The sequence below is a fragment of the Cydia splendana genome, chromosome Z (genome assembly GCF_910591565.1).
Source record: "Cydia splendana chromosome Z, ilCydSple1.2, whole genome shotgun sequence".
Lineage (NCBI taxonomy): Eukaryota > Metazoa > Arthropoda > Insecta > Lepidoptera > Tortricidae > Cydia > Cydia splendana.
In genome coordinates, this window is record NC_085987.1 from 21,776,325 (window position 1) to 21,795,230 (window position 18,906).

General features: G+C 38.1%; 2 protein-coding genes across 4 annotated transcripts; one reads left to right on the forward strand and one right to left on the reverse strand.

Moving 5' to 3' along the window:
* Positions 1-459: 459 nt before the first annotated feature.
* On the forward strand, positions 460-3,145 carry LOC134804754 (probable ATP-dependent RNA helicase DDX23). Its single transcript, XM_063777969.1, has one exon. The coding sequence runs from the start codon at positions 580-582 to the stop codon at positions 3,094-3,096; it is 2,517 nt and encodes an 838-aa protein (XP_063634039.1). The 5' UTR covers positions 460-579; the 3' UTR covers positions 3,097-3,145.
* Positions 3,136-17,264, reverse strand: LOC134804869 (MICOS complex subunit MIC27). 3 transcript variants are annotated; one of them, XM_063778175.1, is made up of 7 exons: positions 17,119-17,264; positions 16,885-17,045; positions 16,584-16,750; positions 10,524-10,633; positions 8,215-8,350; positions 7,849-8,063; positions 3,136-3,267 (listed from the first exon to the last, which is right to left on the reverse strand). In XM_063778175.1, exons 2-6 carry the CDS (start codon positions 17,043-17,045, stop codon positions 7,894-7,896), a joined length of 744 nt encoding a protein of 247 aa, XP_063634245.1. In that variant the 5' UTR covers positions 17,119-17,264; the 3' UTR covers positions 3,136-3,267; positions 7,849-7,893. The 3 variants fall into 3 exon arrangements, with proteins under 3 accessions (XP_063634245.1, XP_063634244.1, XP_063634246.1); XM_063778174.1 differs by lacking the exon at positions 3,136-3,267 and having other exon boundaries at positions 7,806-8,063; XM_063778176.1 differs by lacking the exon at positions 3,136-3,267 and having other exon boundaries at positions 7,806-8,063; positions 16,885-17,017; positions 17,119-17,242.
* Between the last annotated feature and the right edge of the window lie 1,642 nt (positions 17,265-18,906).

The following is an 18,906-nucleotide window of genomic DNA, read 5'->3' on the forward strand; positions in this document are numbered from 1 at the left end:
ATATACATATTTTGACCGCAACAAAATCGCTGTCCGGTGCGGTAGTCTGTTATGGTTTTTATTTATACCTCTGTCATAGAGGTACAATAACTAGAGATGACACGGGGGAGGGGCCAAACGACCGAACGAGATGCACTTATGGAAATTTCAGTAAGAGTAGCAGAGAAAGCGGTATTATTGCTTGTCCTTGTCATAGTCTCACTTTTTGTTTGTTCTCCACCAAAAATTTAGTATGGTTTATGGTGGGCAACAAATAACCCGACCGAATTACGTAGATTGTTTTTGGTTTGTTGTTAGGAATGTTAAAACGTGTTTTTAATATTGTCGCTTTGCGTATGTTTTGTCCCTCACGGAGGCACGCGTATAGCTCATCTATGTAATACTAGGTCTATGACCTCTGTACACGCTCTGTGCGCACTTGCGCAGCGTTGCGCCATGTTCTGTCAGAGTGAGAGTTTACATTGAGTTGAGTACTACTGCACAGATTTCAGTGAATATTTCACGACTATTTAGTTATTTTCGTAATTTGATGAAAGTTTCGCGAGATAACGGTAATCGCGTTAATAATTTTTACTAGAAATGGTTCGGGAAAGGAGCCCAGATAGACGCAGGTCGCGATCTCGTGAGAGACGTGAAAGAGAACGTTATGACGACCGCGAGTCTCATCGTGAAAAGACAAAACGTCGTGAGAGGTCTAGAAGCCCGAGAAAGGACCGAGATAAATCTAGAAGTCCCGCAAGAAAAGATTGCGATCGATCTCGTAGCCCCACCAGAAAAGATCGTGCCCGCTCCAAGAGCCCTAATAGAAAAGATCGCGCGCGATCCAGAAGCCCAAAGAAACGAGACGCAAAAGAAAAGGAGAAGGAGAGACGATATGAAGATAAAGACAAGCCTAAAGGTAAAAAAGACGACGGTAAATTGAATGATGATTCTCAGGAAAATAAACAGGAGGAAGAAATCCCAAAGCCAGTCAAACGTGAACCATTGTCTTTGGAAGAATTATTGGCTAAGAAAAAAGCTGAAGAAGAAGCAAGGAGTAAGCCAGTTTTCCTAACAAAAGAACAGAGAGCTGCACTTGCTCTAGAGAGACGTCGGGAACAAGTTGAGGCATTGAGAGCTAATGTGGCTAAGCCTACTATAACCACTATTGACCTTACAGGGCCCTCTAAAAAGGATGAAGATAGGAAGCACAGGGAAGATAGAGACCGTGAAAGAGACAGGGAGAGAGAACGTGACAGAGACAGAGAGAGGGAAAGGGATAGAGACAGAGAAAGGGACCGTAAGTATGATGAAAGAAAGTCAACAACAGATCGTAGAGATGACAAAAAAGAAAAGAATGAAGAATATGGTAAAACCAAAGATAAAGAACGGGAGGAAGAAGCCATAAAGGCTCGCTATCTCGGAATTGTGAAAAAGAAGAGGAGGGTGAGGCGACTAAATGATCGCAAATTTGTGTTTGATTGGGATGCTTCTGAAGATACATCAAATGATTACAATGCTTTGTATAAAGATAGACATCAAGTGCAGTTCTTTGGTCGTGGGCACATAGCTGGTATTGATATTAAAGCTCAAAAGAAAGATCACAGTAAATTTTATGGAAATCTTCTGGAAAAACGTAGAACAGAATTAGAAAAAGAACAAGAGAAACTTCGTCTCAAAAAAGTTAAAAAGAAGGAAGATAAACAAAAATGGGATGACCGACATTGGTCAGAGAAAGATCAAGATGAAATGACTGAAAGGGATTGGAGAATTTTCAGAGAAGATTATAACATTACTATTAAAGGTGGGAGGATTCCGAATCCCATCAGATCATGGAAAGAAGCTTATTTTCATAATGATATTATGGACATCATTAATAAGGTGGGATACAAGAGCCCGACACCTATTCAACGTCAAGCCATTCCTATTGGTCTGCAGAACAGAGATATTATTGGTGTAGCTGAGACTGGTTCAGGTAAAACATTGGCATTCCTGATACCGTTGCTAACTTGGATTCAGTCCCTGCCCAAGAGTGAACGAATGGAAGATGCTGATCAAGGACCTTATGCTATTATTCTAGCACCTACAAGAGAATTGGCACAACAAATAGAAGAAGAAACAAATAAGTTTGGAGTGCCCTTAGGTATCACATCAGTTGTTGTTGTAGGAGGCCTCTCCAGAGAGGATCAAGGGTTTAAGCTCAGGTTAGGCTGTGAAATAGTCATTGCTACACCTGGTCGACTCATTGATGTGTTGGAAAATAGATACCTGGTTTTGAATCGCTGCACTTATGTAGTATTGGATGAAGCCGATCGTATGATAGACATGGGCTTTGAGCCTGATGTACAGAAAATTCTTGAATATATGCCTGTGTCCAATATTAAACCTGATACTGATGCAGCTGAAGATGCTTCTGTATTACTGGCAAATTATAATTCTAAAAAGAAATACAGACAAACTGTCATGTTCACAGCTACAATGCCTCCTGCTGTGGAACGCTTAGCGAGGAGCTATCTCAGAAGACCAGCTATTGTCTACATAGGATCTGTAGGAAAGCCAGTTGATCGTACAGAACAAGTAGTTTACATGATTGGTGAAAATGAGAAGCGTAGGAAGCTGACGGAGATATTGCAACGCAATGTTGAACCTCCAATAATCATATTTGTGAACCAGAAGAAAGGAGCTGATGTTTTGGCTAAAGGTCTCGAAAAGCTGGGCTTCAACGCTTGCACACTACATGGCGGGAAAGGGCAAGAGCAACGTGATTTCGCGTTGGCAAGTCTTAAGAACGGAACTAAAGACATTCTTGTGGCAACTGACGTTGCTGGTCGTGGTATTGATATCAAGGATGTTAGCATGGTCATCAACTATGATATGGCCAAAACGATTGAGGACTACACACATCGTATCGGCCGTACTGGTCGTGCCGGTAAAACCGGTAAAGCAGTTTCATTTGTGACAAAGGAGGATTCAGCCTTATTCTATGATCTTAAACAAGTACTACTTCAAAGCTCCGTTTCTACATGCCCACCAGAACTGATGAATCACCCTGAAGCTCAGCATAAGCCTGGTACTGTGGTCACTAAAAAGAGACGGGAAGAAATGATATTTGCTTAATTCAAGTATAAATTATGGATCATTAAATAAAAAACTTGGTTTATGATTATTGCGATGTTTTATTTAAATGACACTGTTCATACTATCTTAATAGAATACAAGTACATTTCTTGGTTATTGTAGTTGTAGCAAAGATTTCATTGTCACAAATAGGACGTCATACGTACGTAACTGAAACAGAAGGATTTAATCCTAAATTAGTAATATACCAAAATTCATTACTATACAAGTTTTGGTGTGAGTCAAAAATTTGATTACAAATGAAATCTGTCCTATCAGGGTATATTATTCCATTCAGCGCTAATCACGATACACTGTCGTTTTGCCTCTACGAAGCATTTTCGCTGCATACTGGGAAATCCATGTTATCGCCTACGACCGTAGCTCAGCTGTGAATGTGTATTCTTTTTTGTAGTTTTTATTTTAATGTTCTGTGGCCCTGCATGATTCATGCATCCATGCCAAATTGCAGCTTTCTCTAGCACTAATGATCACAGAGCAAAGCCACGGAGGGACATGGCGAAACTATAAGGGTTCCTAATACTTTTCTTTAAGATTGTATTTATTGCTTCTTACATATATGCCCTTATGGTCACAGGTATACCTTATGGTATATTATAAGATAATATCTGGGAGACCGAGCTTTGCTCGGAAAACATAATTATAAAAACTCAAAAATGCGCGTATACCCAGAGATAAGACCTAGCTAGATCCCCCGAAAACCCCCATATAGCAAATTTCATCGAAATTGTTAGAGTCGTTTCCGAGATCGCCGAAATATACATATATGTTTATATATATATAAACAAGAATTGCTCGTTTAAAGGTATTAGATAGATAAAGTTGGTCAAGCAGATCTTGTCAGTAGAAAAAGGCGGCAAATTTGAAAAATGTAGGCGCGAAGGGATATCGTCTCATAGAAAATTTGAATTTCGCGCCTTTTGTCAGTAGAAAAAGGCGGCAAATTTGAAAAATGTAGGCGCGAAGGGATATCGTCTCATAGAAAATTTGAATTTCGCGCCTTTTTTTACTGACAAGATTTGCTTAACCATCTATAGGTTGCCTTATTAAAAAGTTCAGGTTCAGTCCATGGTGGCCTAGCTATTAATCGATTTTTATTTATTTATCACATGAAATCTAGGCAACCATAGACTGGACCAACTTTTTAGTAAGGCAACCAATCCAACTACAGTTAGATTATATACAATTTAGGTACTGTCAGTACGCAATTTAACTAGGCAACCTACTTATTTGCAATGTGTCAGTGGGAATATTATCTATCATTTATTTCTTATCACAAATAACTGATGAGGGTACATATTTCGAATAAAGTATCTCTTACTATTACTGCTGAGGGAAAAGTTACATGTGGGCAAAAAAAATAGTGTCGTGTGCCGGCACACGACACTATTTTTTATGCAGCTCGTGCCTTATTAGCAGACATCGTTAATTTTATAGCATTTTTGGTGCAGCGGAGTGGTGTTAACGGAATTGGTATAGATAATTCCAACTGAAATGGTAAATTAAGGTTAATATTAACATAATTAACGCTAATTAATCATTAGGGTTGAAATTGTTTATACCAATTCCGTTAACACCACTCCGCTGCACCGAAAATGCTATAAATATTTACGATGACTAGGGTTGCCATATGTCCCGTATTTTTACTGGTCCCGTTTTTGTCCCGTATTTTGTCGACCGGTCTGGCCTAGTGGGTAGTGATCCTGCCTATAATATTTATTTATTTATTAATAGCGCTCTAGAACAGGGCTCTCTAACCCCAGCCCCAAACAGCAGCAACCAGATCCCCCCCACCCCTCAGTGGCCCGCGCGAAATTTTCTGAGGCGCAATATGGCCCTCAGGTAAAAAAATTTGGAGACCCCTGCTCTAGAATACCCTGCGATCATATATAACCATGGATACCGCCTTCAGGAACATTACCGTTCAAATTCTCGGGCCAAATTAGCACACATACACAATTACGCCTACATTCAAATAAGACGACGCGTTTACAGAGCCTGTAATCAAAGCTGGTAAACAAAATAAGAGTCATCTTTATTACACTAATGGTACATAGCTAAGTGTAGATGAAATGCATATAATGTCAATAACTACCAATCAGCGACATTAATCCGCTAATAACCTTCTTGCTGTACGTACTGGCCGCTGAGAGTTCGCGGTTCATATTTGATTAGAATATGACTTGGACAGGGATAGGTTTATGCCATACAGTGAAGAACCAGTCAAATAATTCACGTATAATAATTTAATGCAGATTAAAAGATAACTAGTTAAAATGTTGTTATGACATGACAGACTAACTGTTGTATAAATGTATTCCGCTATAATAAGTATTTTGTATATTTTATTATCAATCTACATGGCAGTGCGAAGTCACGTTCAGGTATAGTCTGTCCGTTTTTCTAAGATCAAGTACGCCATAGTAAATGTATGGCGAACTTGATCTTAGAAATCGGACTGGCTATACAGTCTGCAAAATTTACATGGGTACACGAATCGGGTCAAAAATATTTGAACAGGCGGAGTTCAGAATATTTTATACATATAAAATTATTAATTATAAATTATACATTCCTGATCCCATTTTAGAATCGTTCGCAACTCAAAATTAGTACTTGCAGCTAAAACGAACTATGCTCTTATGTTGTACTAACTATTGATCAAAACACTTACTCGGATTATCTAATTTTTCATCGCCGGATTTATCTGAAAGGTTACAAAGAGTACCAGTTAGCGCGGCCACCTCAGCCTTTCAATTAATATAAACTTACCTCGAATTTTTACTACCATTTAAGTCGAAGAGGCCCTGCTAACAACCTCACAACTAATAACTACTTAGGGTCGCATTTTATGAAGTTACACCGTTAGATTGCCTATTTTTTAACAACCATATTAGAAAGAGACTAGAGAGGAAATCAGAAATTGTAATGTCCAGCTTTATAAAAATCGACCCAGGGTTCGTCACATTGGTTATCAGTAAAATACCATAATGGGTTAGAAGCGGGCGATTACTGGGGTCACCGTGGAAGAGAGCTATCCTATGAAAGGGCTTAATGGCAGGTGTTTCTTTCGAAGCCATTGTTGACTACCGAAAGTTTGTAACCCATTACCTACACCCATACTGAATAAAAAGAAACAAACCTTAAGTCCTATTCATAACAGCTATTACGGAGAAAATACTTTCAGGTCATATTCATATGAGTCAGTACGTCAGTCCCGATTTTTTGATGTATGTATCTTAACCGGTAGAGCTATAATCTTGAAATTTGGGGTTCTAGTTAGCCTTAAGGGTCTTAATAAATATGAACCAAATTTCATGTTTATGTTTAATAGATTTTGAGTTACGTAGGTGTCAAAAATGGTTCGTGTAACACACACGGCCGCTGCGTCACCAGAGCCTCTACCATCAGTTTTGACAATGACATAACGCTCACGTCTACGTAATTTACTTTCTGTACATCTCGCTTGCACTAATATGCGAGTACGAGCGAGATGCATAGAAAGTAAGTTACGTAGACGTGAGCGTTATGTCAATGTAAAAACTGATGGTAGACGTACAGTTCTCTTGTTTTGAACTTGGCTTGACACGCTGTTATCTATTTACCTCATGCACTTTAGGTATAGGTACTTTTAAGAAAGGGTGTCTTTAAGTTGCTACGTATTCGTTTCTATATAAGAAACTGAAAATCATCCATTGGTAGGCCTTATTTGGTAGGTAGCATTAGGGCCTACGAATAGTATGTTAGTTATGTCAACGATGGTGTCAGCATTCATCCCAGAGAAAGCGAGAGATACATATTAGCTAGAGTAAACCTGAGACAGACATTGAGTGAGTTATGAGCGGTTTCGTTGGAAGGCGATTATTCCTGATGTCTCTACCCTCTAGAAAATTGAGTTAAAAATTAGCTTTAGGTTGCATTTATACATAAATATGAAGAAGAGTTATTATGCTTCTAGCACGTTATCCTTTACCTTTAATGACACATACCTAAAGCAGACATAAAAAAACGAATACTGAAGGCAGTAGGAATGAACATGAATGGCTTTCGAGCTTTTATAGTCGTTTATAAACAAAGCCTGGCAGTCGAACCACCTAACCGTGGCCTCGTGTCCGCCGACCGCCTATCCAACCGACCGACTACCAATGTCTTAAAATAAAATTCATTAAAAATACTTCATTAAAATACAAAAAAATATAATTAAGTAGCAGGACTAGAACCAATTTATCTATTTTTTATATGATTAGTCTGTAGATATTATAAATTTAATTAGAAACAGCTCGAAATCATAGTCCCTCGTAGTCATGAACAGTTTTTTTTATTTATCTAATACCTATAGGCCAAATGATGACTGGAGCTGTTATTGTTGATGATCCAAATGAAAGGGGTCTATGAGAACTATAGGTATTTCTTTCTTATATGTACAAACAAAAAGGTAACAATACATTTTGCAAAGGCAAAGAAGCAGACAGATACTATTCGTGAACTGGTTTTATTACCACATTATATGATTTCTATAAATTGTAATAAAAAAAATCGCCACATCGTAAGCTACGCATAGCACAAACGCAACACAGCATAATCAAGCAAAAAAATATGATAGTTAATTGAAACGAAGCATATTATGAAGACAGCAAGTCTACCACTATGTCATAATAAAAAAATAGTCATAAATAAAACCCGAAACATGAAAATATAACACATAAAAGTTTTAATAACAAAGCAAAATACCCATTTTCATGCTTAAATTGTTACTTGACTGAAAATGCCACCTAATTATTTTTTTTCTGTTGCTTTAGGATCAGCTGCTTCCTTAGTGGGCGGCGGCATGACTGCCTGCTTCACGGACGAAGCCACTGAGCCACTCAAGTCCACAAACTCCGAAAAGTTTTTGGGAAATGACAGCTCAGGGAAATGAACTTCCAGTTGAGGGTCACCTGGCTTTACTACAATAAAAATACTTACATTAAAAAAATATTGATAAACATTTTTAATTACATATTTTTGAGAAAGTACTAGCCTGAACGCTTGTAACATCACTATAATTATTAGTATCACTTAAATGAATATATTGTATATGAGAAAAAATATAGTTACCTCCATACAGAAAGTTGTATGCAATGTTGATATACTGTTTTGCAAGTACTCCATTGTTCCTGGAAAACTCTTTTGTTTCCTCGGGGAAGCAAATCATACCCATAGCTGTGGTACCCAGGCCGGCATAGAAGACTCTCTGGAAAACGTTACAGAGACATATGTATAAGAGGGTTGAGAGAGAAACCTACGATGATACAGGTTTTAGGTATTGGGCTTGAAAAATTAGCTAGTCTATTCAGGCCAGCTGTACCACAAAGCTTATGTATTAAGATTGCATACTGCTTCTTGAAGGGTGCTCGGAGACCCACGTCAAGTCAATTTGCCCTGACGCATTTGTATTACTTCAACAGATTTATAGACTAATAGAATGTGTCTAGTTGTTTCGTATAGTAAAAATTTTTTAAGGTTGCAATAGCGGTCATTGACTTGACCTTTATCCCGAAATCGTAATTTTCTAGCGATAAATAATCTATCTATACAAAACTGTCGCAAAAATGTCATCCCTTGTGTTTCATAGTACAGGGAGCAGAAATCGCAAACCTAAAATAATAGAGTTGTGATTTTATTAGTACACTTTCATAGAACAGAAAAAAGGAATTAAGGTAAGTATTTGAAAAATATTTATATTTTTTATTGTTTAGCTATCGAACATAAGAAAGTAAAACGTAACCATACTCTATATGTTTAGGTATTCAAATAAAAGTAAGCAAACAATTTTTACATTTCCGTGTAAGTATAGGCAGTTATAACATTTATTGATTAACACTTTCGCGACCAGACAAAAAAGTGAGACATCCTCCAAGGAGCACCCACTAGTTAGGTTCCGAAGTACCTATACCGATACAGACAGAGAAAAATAAGCTGGTAGTCTTCAATATATAAATAAGTATCACAACTAAAAGCGTATAACCCGATGTCTTGCACATGCCACGAACAATTATCGAATGGTTCTAATTGCATTTTTGTTCGGACCGACGCCCCCGACGGGACCGAGTGTGCCCCACCCCTGACTCTCGACACTCATAAATTGTAAGGCTGTGGTATCGCCGGCCGCGGGTAGCTGAGTAGTTAGCGGGTACTGCCGGCGGTGTTAGTGCTCAGTTGATGTTTTTATTGTTAAAAATTACTTCATCTCCATATAGAAATAAACAAACAGACTAAAACGTATTTAAGATTTATTTTTGGATGTAAAAATGACATATTATCATTAAATTAACACTTGCAATGACACCCGTACGCACCTAATGAGCTCTTGGCTCCATCCTACCCTGTATTATGAAACACAAGGGATGACATTTTTGCGACAGTTTTGTATAGATAGATTATTTATCGCTAGAAAATTACGATTTCGGGATAAAGGTCAAGTCAATGACCGCTATTGCAACCTTAAAATTTTTTTACTATACGCCTCCATATGGGACTACCTGTTATAAGGTCGCACACTGGACGCAAAAGCAGCGATAGGAACGGCCTTGATTTGGCGCATGCGTCCGGTTCGCGGCCCTAGTGGTGCTATTTCGGTTGAGTGTTGTGTCTTGTTATTATAAATTAATTAGGCAAGCATTCTTATGCTTGCATATTATTTTGCATTAATGGACGTAATTTAAGGAAAAGGATCCAATCTATCAAATTCTGGGAATAACTTAGGTCAAAAACCAGTTATTCATTATTTTAATGATATATTTTTGAGGACTATTTTCCAATAATATATCCAATTAGTGTCTGTGCGTAGATAGGATCTCTGTGGCGTGTAGATCTATTGTGTCTATGTCCTCCCAAAATTATTATTTGATTGATTGTTATACCTACATCTGAATGTGGCAAATCACTACTTTATTTTCATTTTCGTTTTTGATGAGAGACTGACACTTGTGCACCACGGTACTCAACCTGCGGTTTTTTAAGTGGCCCGCCAGGTGATCCTGGTATACCTAATATCCAACCGAATGTCACCTTTCATTCGAAATTCATCTTGCGGCCCGTGGCTACAAGGCAAAACTGTCTTTGTGGCCCTCATAAAAAAAGGTTGAGTACCGCTGGTCTAGAGGTAAGCTTATCACTACTTTAGTGCCTACACTTAGCTGTTATAGTACCAAGTTACATACAGTTTATGACCTGTCATTTTTGTGGCAATGCTAGCTTCTATTGTCTCTACCTACACATTATGATTAGAGTTTTACGTAAGTATCAAGTGTTTAAGAGATTGTGTGTTCAGGTTGCGGAAAAACACCCCATATCTTTCCTTTGTTTGTTTAAAAAAAAAACATGCTTAAGGTTTGTTTGGTTAGTATTAACCAATGATTACTTACCCTTATTATCCCTCCTCGAAGCCCAAAGATGAATCCCGTGACGCCGCCAATAACCACGGCACCGGTGCGCACCTGCTTATTTTCCTCTTCACGGAGATATCTAACAATCCCTGAAATCAAATACGACCTGTGTAAAAATATAGTTTTTATAGCCAGTGGCCGCTAACTGCATGCACATGAGTGGTGGTGCAAGCAGGGGGCTATAGCGAGTGAGTGATTGAGTACTTTACTGCCAGTTTAGATATTACCTACTCTTTGAAATTTGTTCAGATATAATATTATTTAATAGATATTGCGTTCAAAAACTATGACCTATTACAATGTTTTTTAATGCATACTTACCATAATATTATAACTACACATCGGTAACTCGTGGCATTTAGGTAGCACTTAAAAGATTTGTTTAATTAATTTCCTTTTTTAGTGGTTTCTTTTTCTCGACTCGTATAAGACGAACATTGTCACATCACTAGTCTGTGCCTGCTACCTAAATGCCACGAGTTACCGATGTGTGCTCATCACTAATCTTTTAAGTGCTACCTAAATGCCACGAGTTACCGATGTGTAATTATAATCATTTTTTTTTTGCATTAGAAAGAACATTACATAGTAATCAATGAAGATATTTATTGAGTACTTTATGCAGTGTATAAAGTTCCTGATTTAGAACTACATAGTCTACATACCAGTGTTGGCCGTAATGGTTAATTCTAATTAACAATTAATCAATTGCATTAACCATTAATTCCGCAATTAATCAATTGCATTACGCATCATTATAATTAAAATTAGTTAGAATTGAAGTTTGAGACGTTTAATTACATTGATTGTCAATCTGCATTAACGTTTAATGGAATTAAATAATTTATTTCATAAACTAATAATTAATGTTACTTTTGCTTGGAACTATTAAAATTATTAATAAAAATAACCATTAATACAAGCTTCAGTGAATTATCAGATCGTGATACATATTTTAACATGAGACTACACTATATGTTTCTATACACTCATTATACGAGGGGTGATCCAAAAGTAATGATAACTGAATACTTATTGAATCGGATTAAAATAAATAGGTATGCCGTTACTGGCCATAAAGACTCCTTAGTAAATAAAAAAATGAAAAATTAAAAAATATGTATCTGTCAGAGAGTTGCAGCTGTTTTTTCACGAGCAGTCGGAACAATAACGCAAAAATGGAGAAAACTGAGGAGAGAGCGGTTATTAAATACTTCTGTTTGAAAAAAATGTGTACTAAAGATATATACGCTGAATTAGTGGGAACACTGGGCGAGTCCGCTCCGCCGTATTCCACAGTGGCACGGTGGTCAAAGGAGTTTAACTTGGGAAGAACATCCACTCAAGATGGACGTCGCGAAGGCCGTCCATCTGTCGCCATTATTGGAGAAAACGTCAAAAAAATTCATGATCTCGTTTTAACAGATAGAAGGATGACTATTAGGCATCTAGTTGAGCTCACAGGCATCTCGTATGGCAGCATTCAAAGAATCTTAACTGATGAACTACACATGAAAAAAGTCTCCGCTCGTTGGGTGCCTAGAATGTTAACGGCTGAACAAAAGAAGATACGATGTGAGATTTCGAAGTCTAATCTTGACAAATATCAAACTGATCCCGAAACATTTTTGCGTCGGTTTGTAACCATGGACGAGTCTTGGATCCACCATTTCGATCCTTAGATCAAACAGCAATCCATGACCTGGAAGCGAGCGTCTTCCCCTACACCGAAGAAATTCAAGGTAGCAAGCTCCGCTGGTAAGGTCATGGCTTCAGTGTTTTGGGATGCTGAGGGAGTCATAATGATCGGATACCTGGAAAAGGGAACCACTATTACGGGCTCCTACTACGCTGACCAAATACGCAGATTGAGAGAGGCAATCAAAGAAAAGCGGCGGGGTAAACTTCGAGCTGGCATCCTGTTCCACCAGGACAACGCACCACCCCACAAGGCCGGCGTTGCGATGGCTGCCATCCGTGATTCAGGGTTCGAATTGCTGGAACACCCCCCATATTCGCCAGACCTAGCCCCCAGCGACTTTTATCTCTTTCCACGGCTGAAGGAAGATCTTAGAGGCAACAAATTTTTGAATGATGGCGAGGTAATGGCCGTTGTGGAGGCATTTTTGGAGGGTCAAGAAAAAGATTTTTTTTTAATGGAATTCGTGGTCTGGAGAAACGATGGTCTAAGTGTGTAGACTTGGAAAGAGATTACGTAGAAAAATAAATTATTTTATTTAACATTTTATGTGTCTTTCATACTGATTATCATTACTTTTGGATCACCCCTCGTAGGTGTATTCCTATTTGTCGCTGCCATATGTGAGTTGGAGACAAATGGGAAACGGGGACAAATGGGATTTATATGCAGAACCTATTCCATCTGTTCCAGGTGGGAACAAATGGGAAAACATCAGAAAATGATGTGTTCCCATTTGTCCCCACCTTATTGGTGTGGAGACAAATGGGAAACGGGGACAAATGGGATTTATATGCAGCGTCTATTCCATCTGTTCCAGGTGGGAAAAAATGGGAAAACATGGGAAAATGATGTGTTCACATTTGTCTCCACACCAATAAGGTGGGGACAAATGGGAATGTTTTATACGAATGAATATGAACGGCGGGGAACAAAAGGGATACACCCGATATTAGTGTTCCCATTTGTCTCCACTCCAATGAGATGGGGAAAAATGAAAATATTTCTATGCAGCGTCTTTTCCCATGTTTCTATACACTCATTATAGGTGTATTCCTATTTGTCCCTGCCATATGTTAGTTGGAGACAAATGGGAAACGGGGACAAATGGGATTTATATGCAGAGCCTATTCCATCTGTTCCAGGTGGGAACAAATGGACATACATCAGAAAATTATGTGTTCCCATTTGTCCCCCCCTTATTGGTGTGGAGACAAATGGGAAACGGGAACAAATGGGATTAATATGCAGCGTCTATTCCATCTGTTCTAGGTGGGAACAAATGGGAAAACATCGGAAAATGATGTGTTCCCATTTGTCTCCACATCAATAAGGTGGGGACAAATGGGAAATATTTATATGCAGTCTTTTCCTACATGTTCCCCGCGGGGACAAATGGGAATACACCCATTATTGGTTATAATGGGTGCATTATTGGTGTATTCCCACTTGTCCCCTATGCATGTGTCCTACGCCATACATGAGAAGGGACAAATGGGAATACATCATTTTCCGATGTTTTCCCATTTGTTCCCGATTCGCGTGACCTACGCCATGCATGAAGCTGGGACAAATGGGAATGTTTTATATGAATGAATATGAACGGCGGGGAACAAAAGGGATACACCCGATATTAGTGTTCCCATTTGTCTCCGCTCCAATGAGATGGGGAAAAATGGAAATATTTCTGTGCAGCTTCTTTTCCCATATGTTTCTATACACTGATGATAGGTGTATTTCTATTCGTCCCTGCCATATGTGAGATGGAGATAAATGGGAAACGGGGACAAATGGGATTTATATGCAGAGCCTATTCCATCTGTTCCAGGTGGGAACAAATGAGAAAACATCGCAAAATGAAGTGTTCCCATTTGTCCCCACCTTATTAGTGTGGAGACAAATGGGATTTATATGCAGCGTCTATTCCATCTGTTCCAGGTGGGAAAAAATGGGAAAACATGGGAAAATGATGTGTTCCCATTTGTCCCTTCTCTCATGTATGGCATAGGACACGTGGATAGGGGACAAGTGGGAATACGCCAATAATGCACCCATTATAACCAATAATGAGTGTATTCCCATTTGTCCCCTCGGGGAACATATAGGAAAAGACTGCATATAAATATTTCCCGTTAGTCCCCACCTTATTGGTGTGGAGACAAATGGGAACACATCATTTTCCGATGTTTTCTCATTTGTTCCCAACTGGAACAGATGGAATAGGCTCTGCATATAAATCAATCCCATTTGTCCCCGTTTCCCATTTGTCTCCAACTCACATATGGCAGGGACAAATAGGAATACACCTATAATGAGTGTATATAAACATATGGGAGTGTATATAAACATTTTTCCCCATCTCATTGGAGCGGAGCCAAATGGGAACACTAATATCGGGTGTATCCCTTTTGTTCCCCGCCGTTCATATTCATTCATATAAAACATTCCCATTTGTCCCCACCTTATTGGTGTGGAGACAAATGTGAAGACATCATTTTCCCATGTTTTCCCATTTTTTCCCACCTGGAACAGATGGAATATACGCAGCATATAAATCCCATTTACCCCGTTTCCCATTTGTCTCCACACCAATAAGGTGGGAACAAATAGGAACACATCATTTTCTGATGTTTTCCCATTTGTTCCCACCTGGAACAGATGGAATAGGCTCTGCATATAAATCCCATTTGTCCCCGTTTCCCATTTGTCTCCACACCAATACGGTGGGGACAAATGGGAACACTTCATTTTCCGATTTTTTCTCATTTGTTCCCACCTGGAACAGATGGAATAGGCTCTGCATATAAATCCCATTTGTCCCCGTTTCCCATTTGTCTCCAACTCACATATGGCAGGGACAAATAGGAATACACCTATAATGAGTGTATAGAAACATATGGGAAAAGAAGCTGCACAGAAATATTTCCATTTTTCCCCATCTCATTGGAGCGGAGACAAATGGGAACACTAATATCGGGTGTATCCCTTTTGTTCCCCGCCGTACATATTCATTCACATAAAACATTCCCATTTGTCCCAGCTTCATGCATGGCGTAGGTCACGCGAATCGGGGACAAATGGGAATACACCAATAAGCACCCATTATTACCAATAATTACCAATAATGGGTGAATTCCCATTTGTCTTCGCGGGGAACATATGGGAAAACCCTGCATAAAAATACAGAGACAAAAATTACGATGTTTATTCTTGTTAATTATTAATTATCAATCACATTTTTAATTTTCATTCAAAATTGATTTAATTTTTAATGGTTTGTAAAGCAATAACCATTAATTCATTTTAATTGTTAGTGGTTCGAAATAAATTAATATTAATGCAAATTGATGATCAATGCAATTGATAATTAATTTCCCTTCAATGGTTAATGGTTAATGGCAATTAACCTTTTCAATGGTTAATTTTTAATGGTCAATTGCATTAACGTTCGGCCAACACTGCTACATACTTACTTCTGCAGAGTTATTTCTAATACAAATAAATTAAGTATAATGTAAAATTATTATTTTATCTACAGCCCATATTGTAACAAATATCACATACTAGTAATTTAGAATGTAGTTCAGATAGAACAAGAGTTAATTGGTTAAATTAGTTGTACTTATTAAGAGTCCCCAGCAAGCTTGGCCGAATTTCACCTTCCTATATAGTGTTACATTCTCATTTTAAAACTTTGTATTGGATTGTAATAAAACAATGCTCATACAATGACATGAGGTATATCAAGTCCTGTAATAAGTTAATACATAGCTCCAGTTTATAAAAACAAGTTTTGCATGAAAAACTTAAACCTGCTGTATTTTTTTAATTATGGTATCTGAAGCGACATAAACTAATTACAGGAGTTAGAGAGTACCATTTTGTACTATTTGGAGTTGAAACTCTAGGCCCATGGGATCCCAGCGCTCACAAGTTGTTTGAAGAAATTGCAAAGTGTCTGGTTGACGATTCTGGTGACCGAAGAGCTCTGGTGGCTTCCTCACACAACATATCAGCATTGCAATACAATGGGGAAATGCCGCCAGCAACCTTGGTATAATGTCTCAAGGGCCTATTTTAATTTTAAGGTAATTAATAAGTTAGTTTAGTTGTACCACTGTATATATCTTTTATGTAAATAAATGCATTAAAAAACCAAATAATAGAAAAAAAATATTACAGGACTAGACATACCTTATCCTAAAGTTTCAGAGCAATCTAGCTAATCATTTTAAAATGAGAGCGTTACTACGTGTGCATGGAGAAACGAGCTTGCTGGGGACTCTTAAAATGTTTAATGTATATTATGTGAAAGTTTATATAATAATAGCACTTCTTACATTGAGTCCTGTCTTGGAATTCATTAAAGTTGTCATGCACAGCATTGTTGATGGAGTCCGTGTGAGCCCACACCGTCTGTATTTGTTCGCGCACCACGCGCACGGGACCCTGGAGTGCTGTCCTTATGTAGCCAGATTTTTTTGAATGTCTTTTGGATTCTTCAAAGCTGGTACAACAATCAAATATCACATAGTCAGACGATAAATATAACGGATGTAAACTTATTTTCTGTAACCTGTGTATATAATCAATTTGACAGAATTATATAACACAGGCGCTGGTGTACGAAACGATACATACTGGGCGTATTCAGCATGCGGTGCTTCATAAATTGGTAGTTCTGAGGGCCTCATTGGCGCAGGTCTCGCTGGTTCGTTTGGCTCATTCTTAACGGGAGTAGCAGCGTTCACCGACGGCATCATACTAACCAAACCTGAGCCTAACACGACTGCACGCAGCATCTAAACAAAATAGACTTAAAATAATTTACAAACATGTGGTGTTCTACAGTAAGCGCATTGTACAAATATTTACCTCTGTAAAGATTAACTTCTATTAAAATTACATATATATTGCCGATAAAATCAATTTATAAGTAAATTTGCTCAGCTACTCGGAATGATCCGATTCGGATTCGACCGATCCGGATTGACATTGACACTGTCAAAACATACCTTCCAGGGTTGCCAACTCCAATTTTTTTTTACCCCTAGAGCTCAACTTAAAAACCCCTAAAACTGTACTATTATGTTGGAAAATCCACTAAATAAAAAATAAAAGAAATTACACGTTTAATTAATTCTTTATTTATCCCATGAATCCCATCCCCCATACTCCCATCCCGCGTACTTCCATCTTAAAGACCGGCAACGCGCTTGCAACCCCTCTGGTGTTGCGGGTGTCCATGGGCGGCGGTAATCGCTTACCATCAGGTTATCCGTCTGCTCGTTTGCCTCCTATATCATAAAAAAAAAAACATTTTCCAGAATTTTGTACATTATGATTTTCAACCGGTTCGACATTTTTATGATCATACATATGAACGTTAAATAGTTTTTTCATTTCTCATGCTCTGAAAGAGGATCATTATTGTTCTAAAAGGTGTGCAGAAAATGATACGTTTCTGCACTAGAGCATTTTAGGTTCCAATCCAAGTGAGATTTTATAACATTTTTTTTACGATAAGCAATTGAAATTTGGGTATAAAATTTGGGATTTGTTATTGTGTCAATTATTTACCTATATGTACCTATAATGTTAATGATTAATTTTAATGTACTGACTAACATGTAGCTGTAATGATATGATACTAACAATATTGTATGGAATTTTTTTAATATTCTGAAATAAAGATATTTTATTTTTTATTTTATTTTATTTATACAATTTCCATTCTGATATTTGACTCCCCATTCCATAAATAACGATACTTTTGCCTAAATAATTAATTGAAAGTACCCTGAAAAACTACTATAAAAATGTATACTTAGTCATAAAAAAATACATGCATTTTATTTTCCTCGTATTCGAAATGAAAAGTAGAGTGTTTAACTCGGGTGAAAGGCATCATTTCAGCCTCGGCCAAACTACCTCGGCAAAAATGAGTGCTTTCATCCCTTGGTTAACAATCTACTATTAACTATGACATTTTATTTGTTGTAGTAAATGTCACGCAAGATTACACGAATTACACGACACTTTTGGAGGAGCCCAACACCTAGATCAAACTTATAGCCGTAATAGACTACCGCACGTATAGAAGTAGCCTGCCTCTCCCTGCGCCGCCGTACTTGCTTGCTTTTAATTATTGCTTATACATATGCTTATACAATAAAGATTATGATTATGATACATACGGAGTTTCCATTCGTCTTCCATATGAAATGACATGTGCAAACGAGACAGCTCTACGAATGTGTATAGCGACGTCCCACATCCCGTTAACACAGGTCATTTCGTAAGGAAACCGGGTAAAAATTCCGTATGTATGTGGCCGGCCTAACACCTCCCGACCCGACAAGGGGGCCCGACCAAAAGTATGGTCTAAACCGCCTTTAAAGCGACGAAAGATCATACAACCACGTTACAAATCACTGTGTATCGTAAATCCGAACGTTCAGCCGTGTATTTCCTTCTCAGTCGAACTTGCGAGTTCAAGCAACACAGAGTGGTATACACTATGCCCTATGGTATCGATAACGTTTCATTCCCAGTATAGTATGTAGCAAGGCCTATTGACTTCCTTGGAATGACGTGACCCTTCATAATTGTACATGTGTGCTCCGTTCCTAGAGGAATATTGCCAGTAATTACTATAAAAAT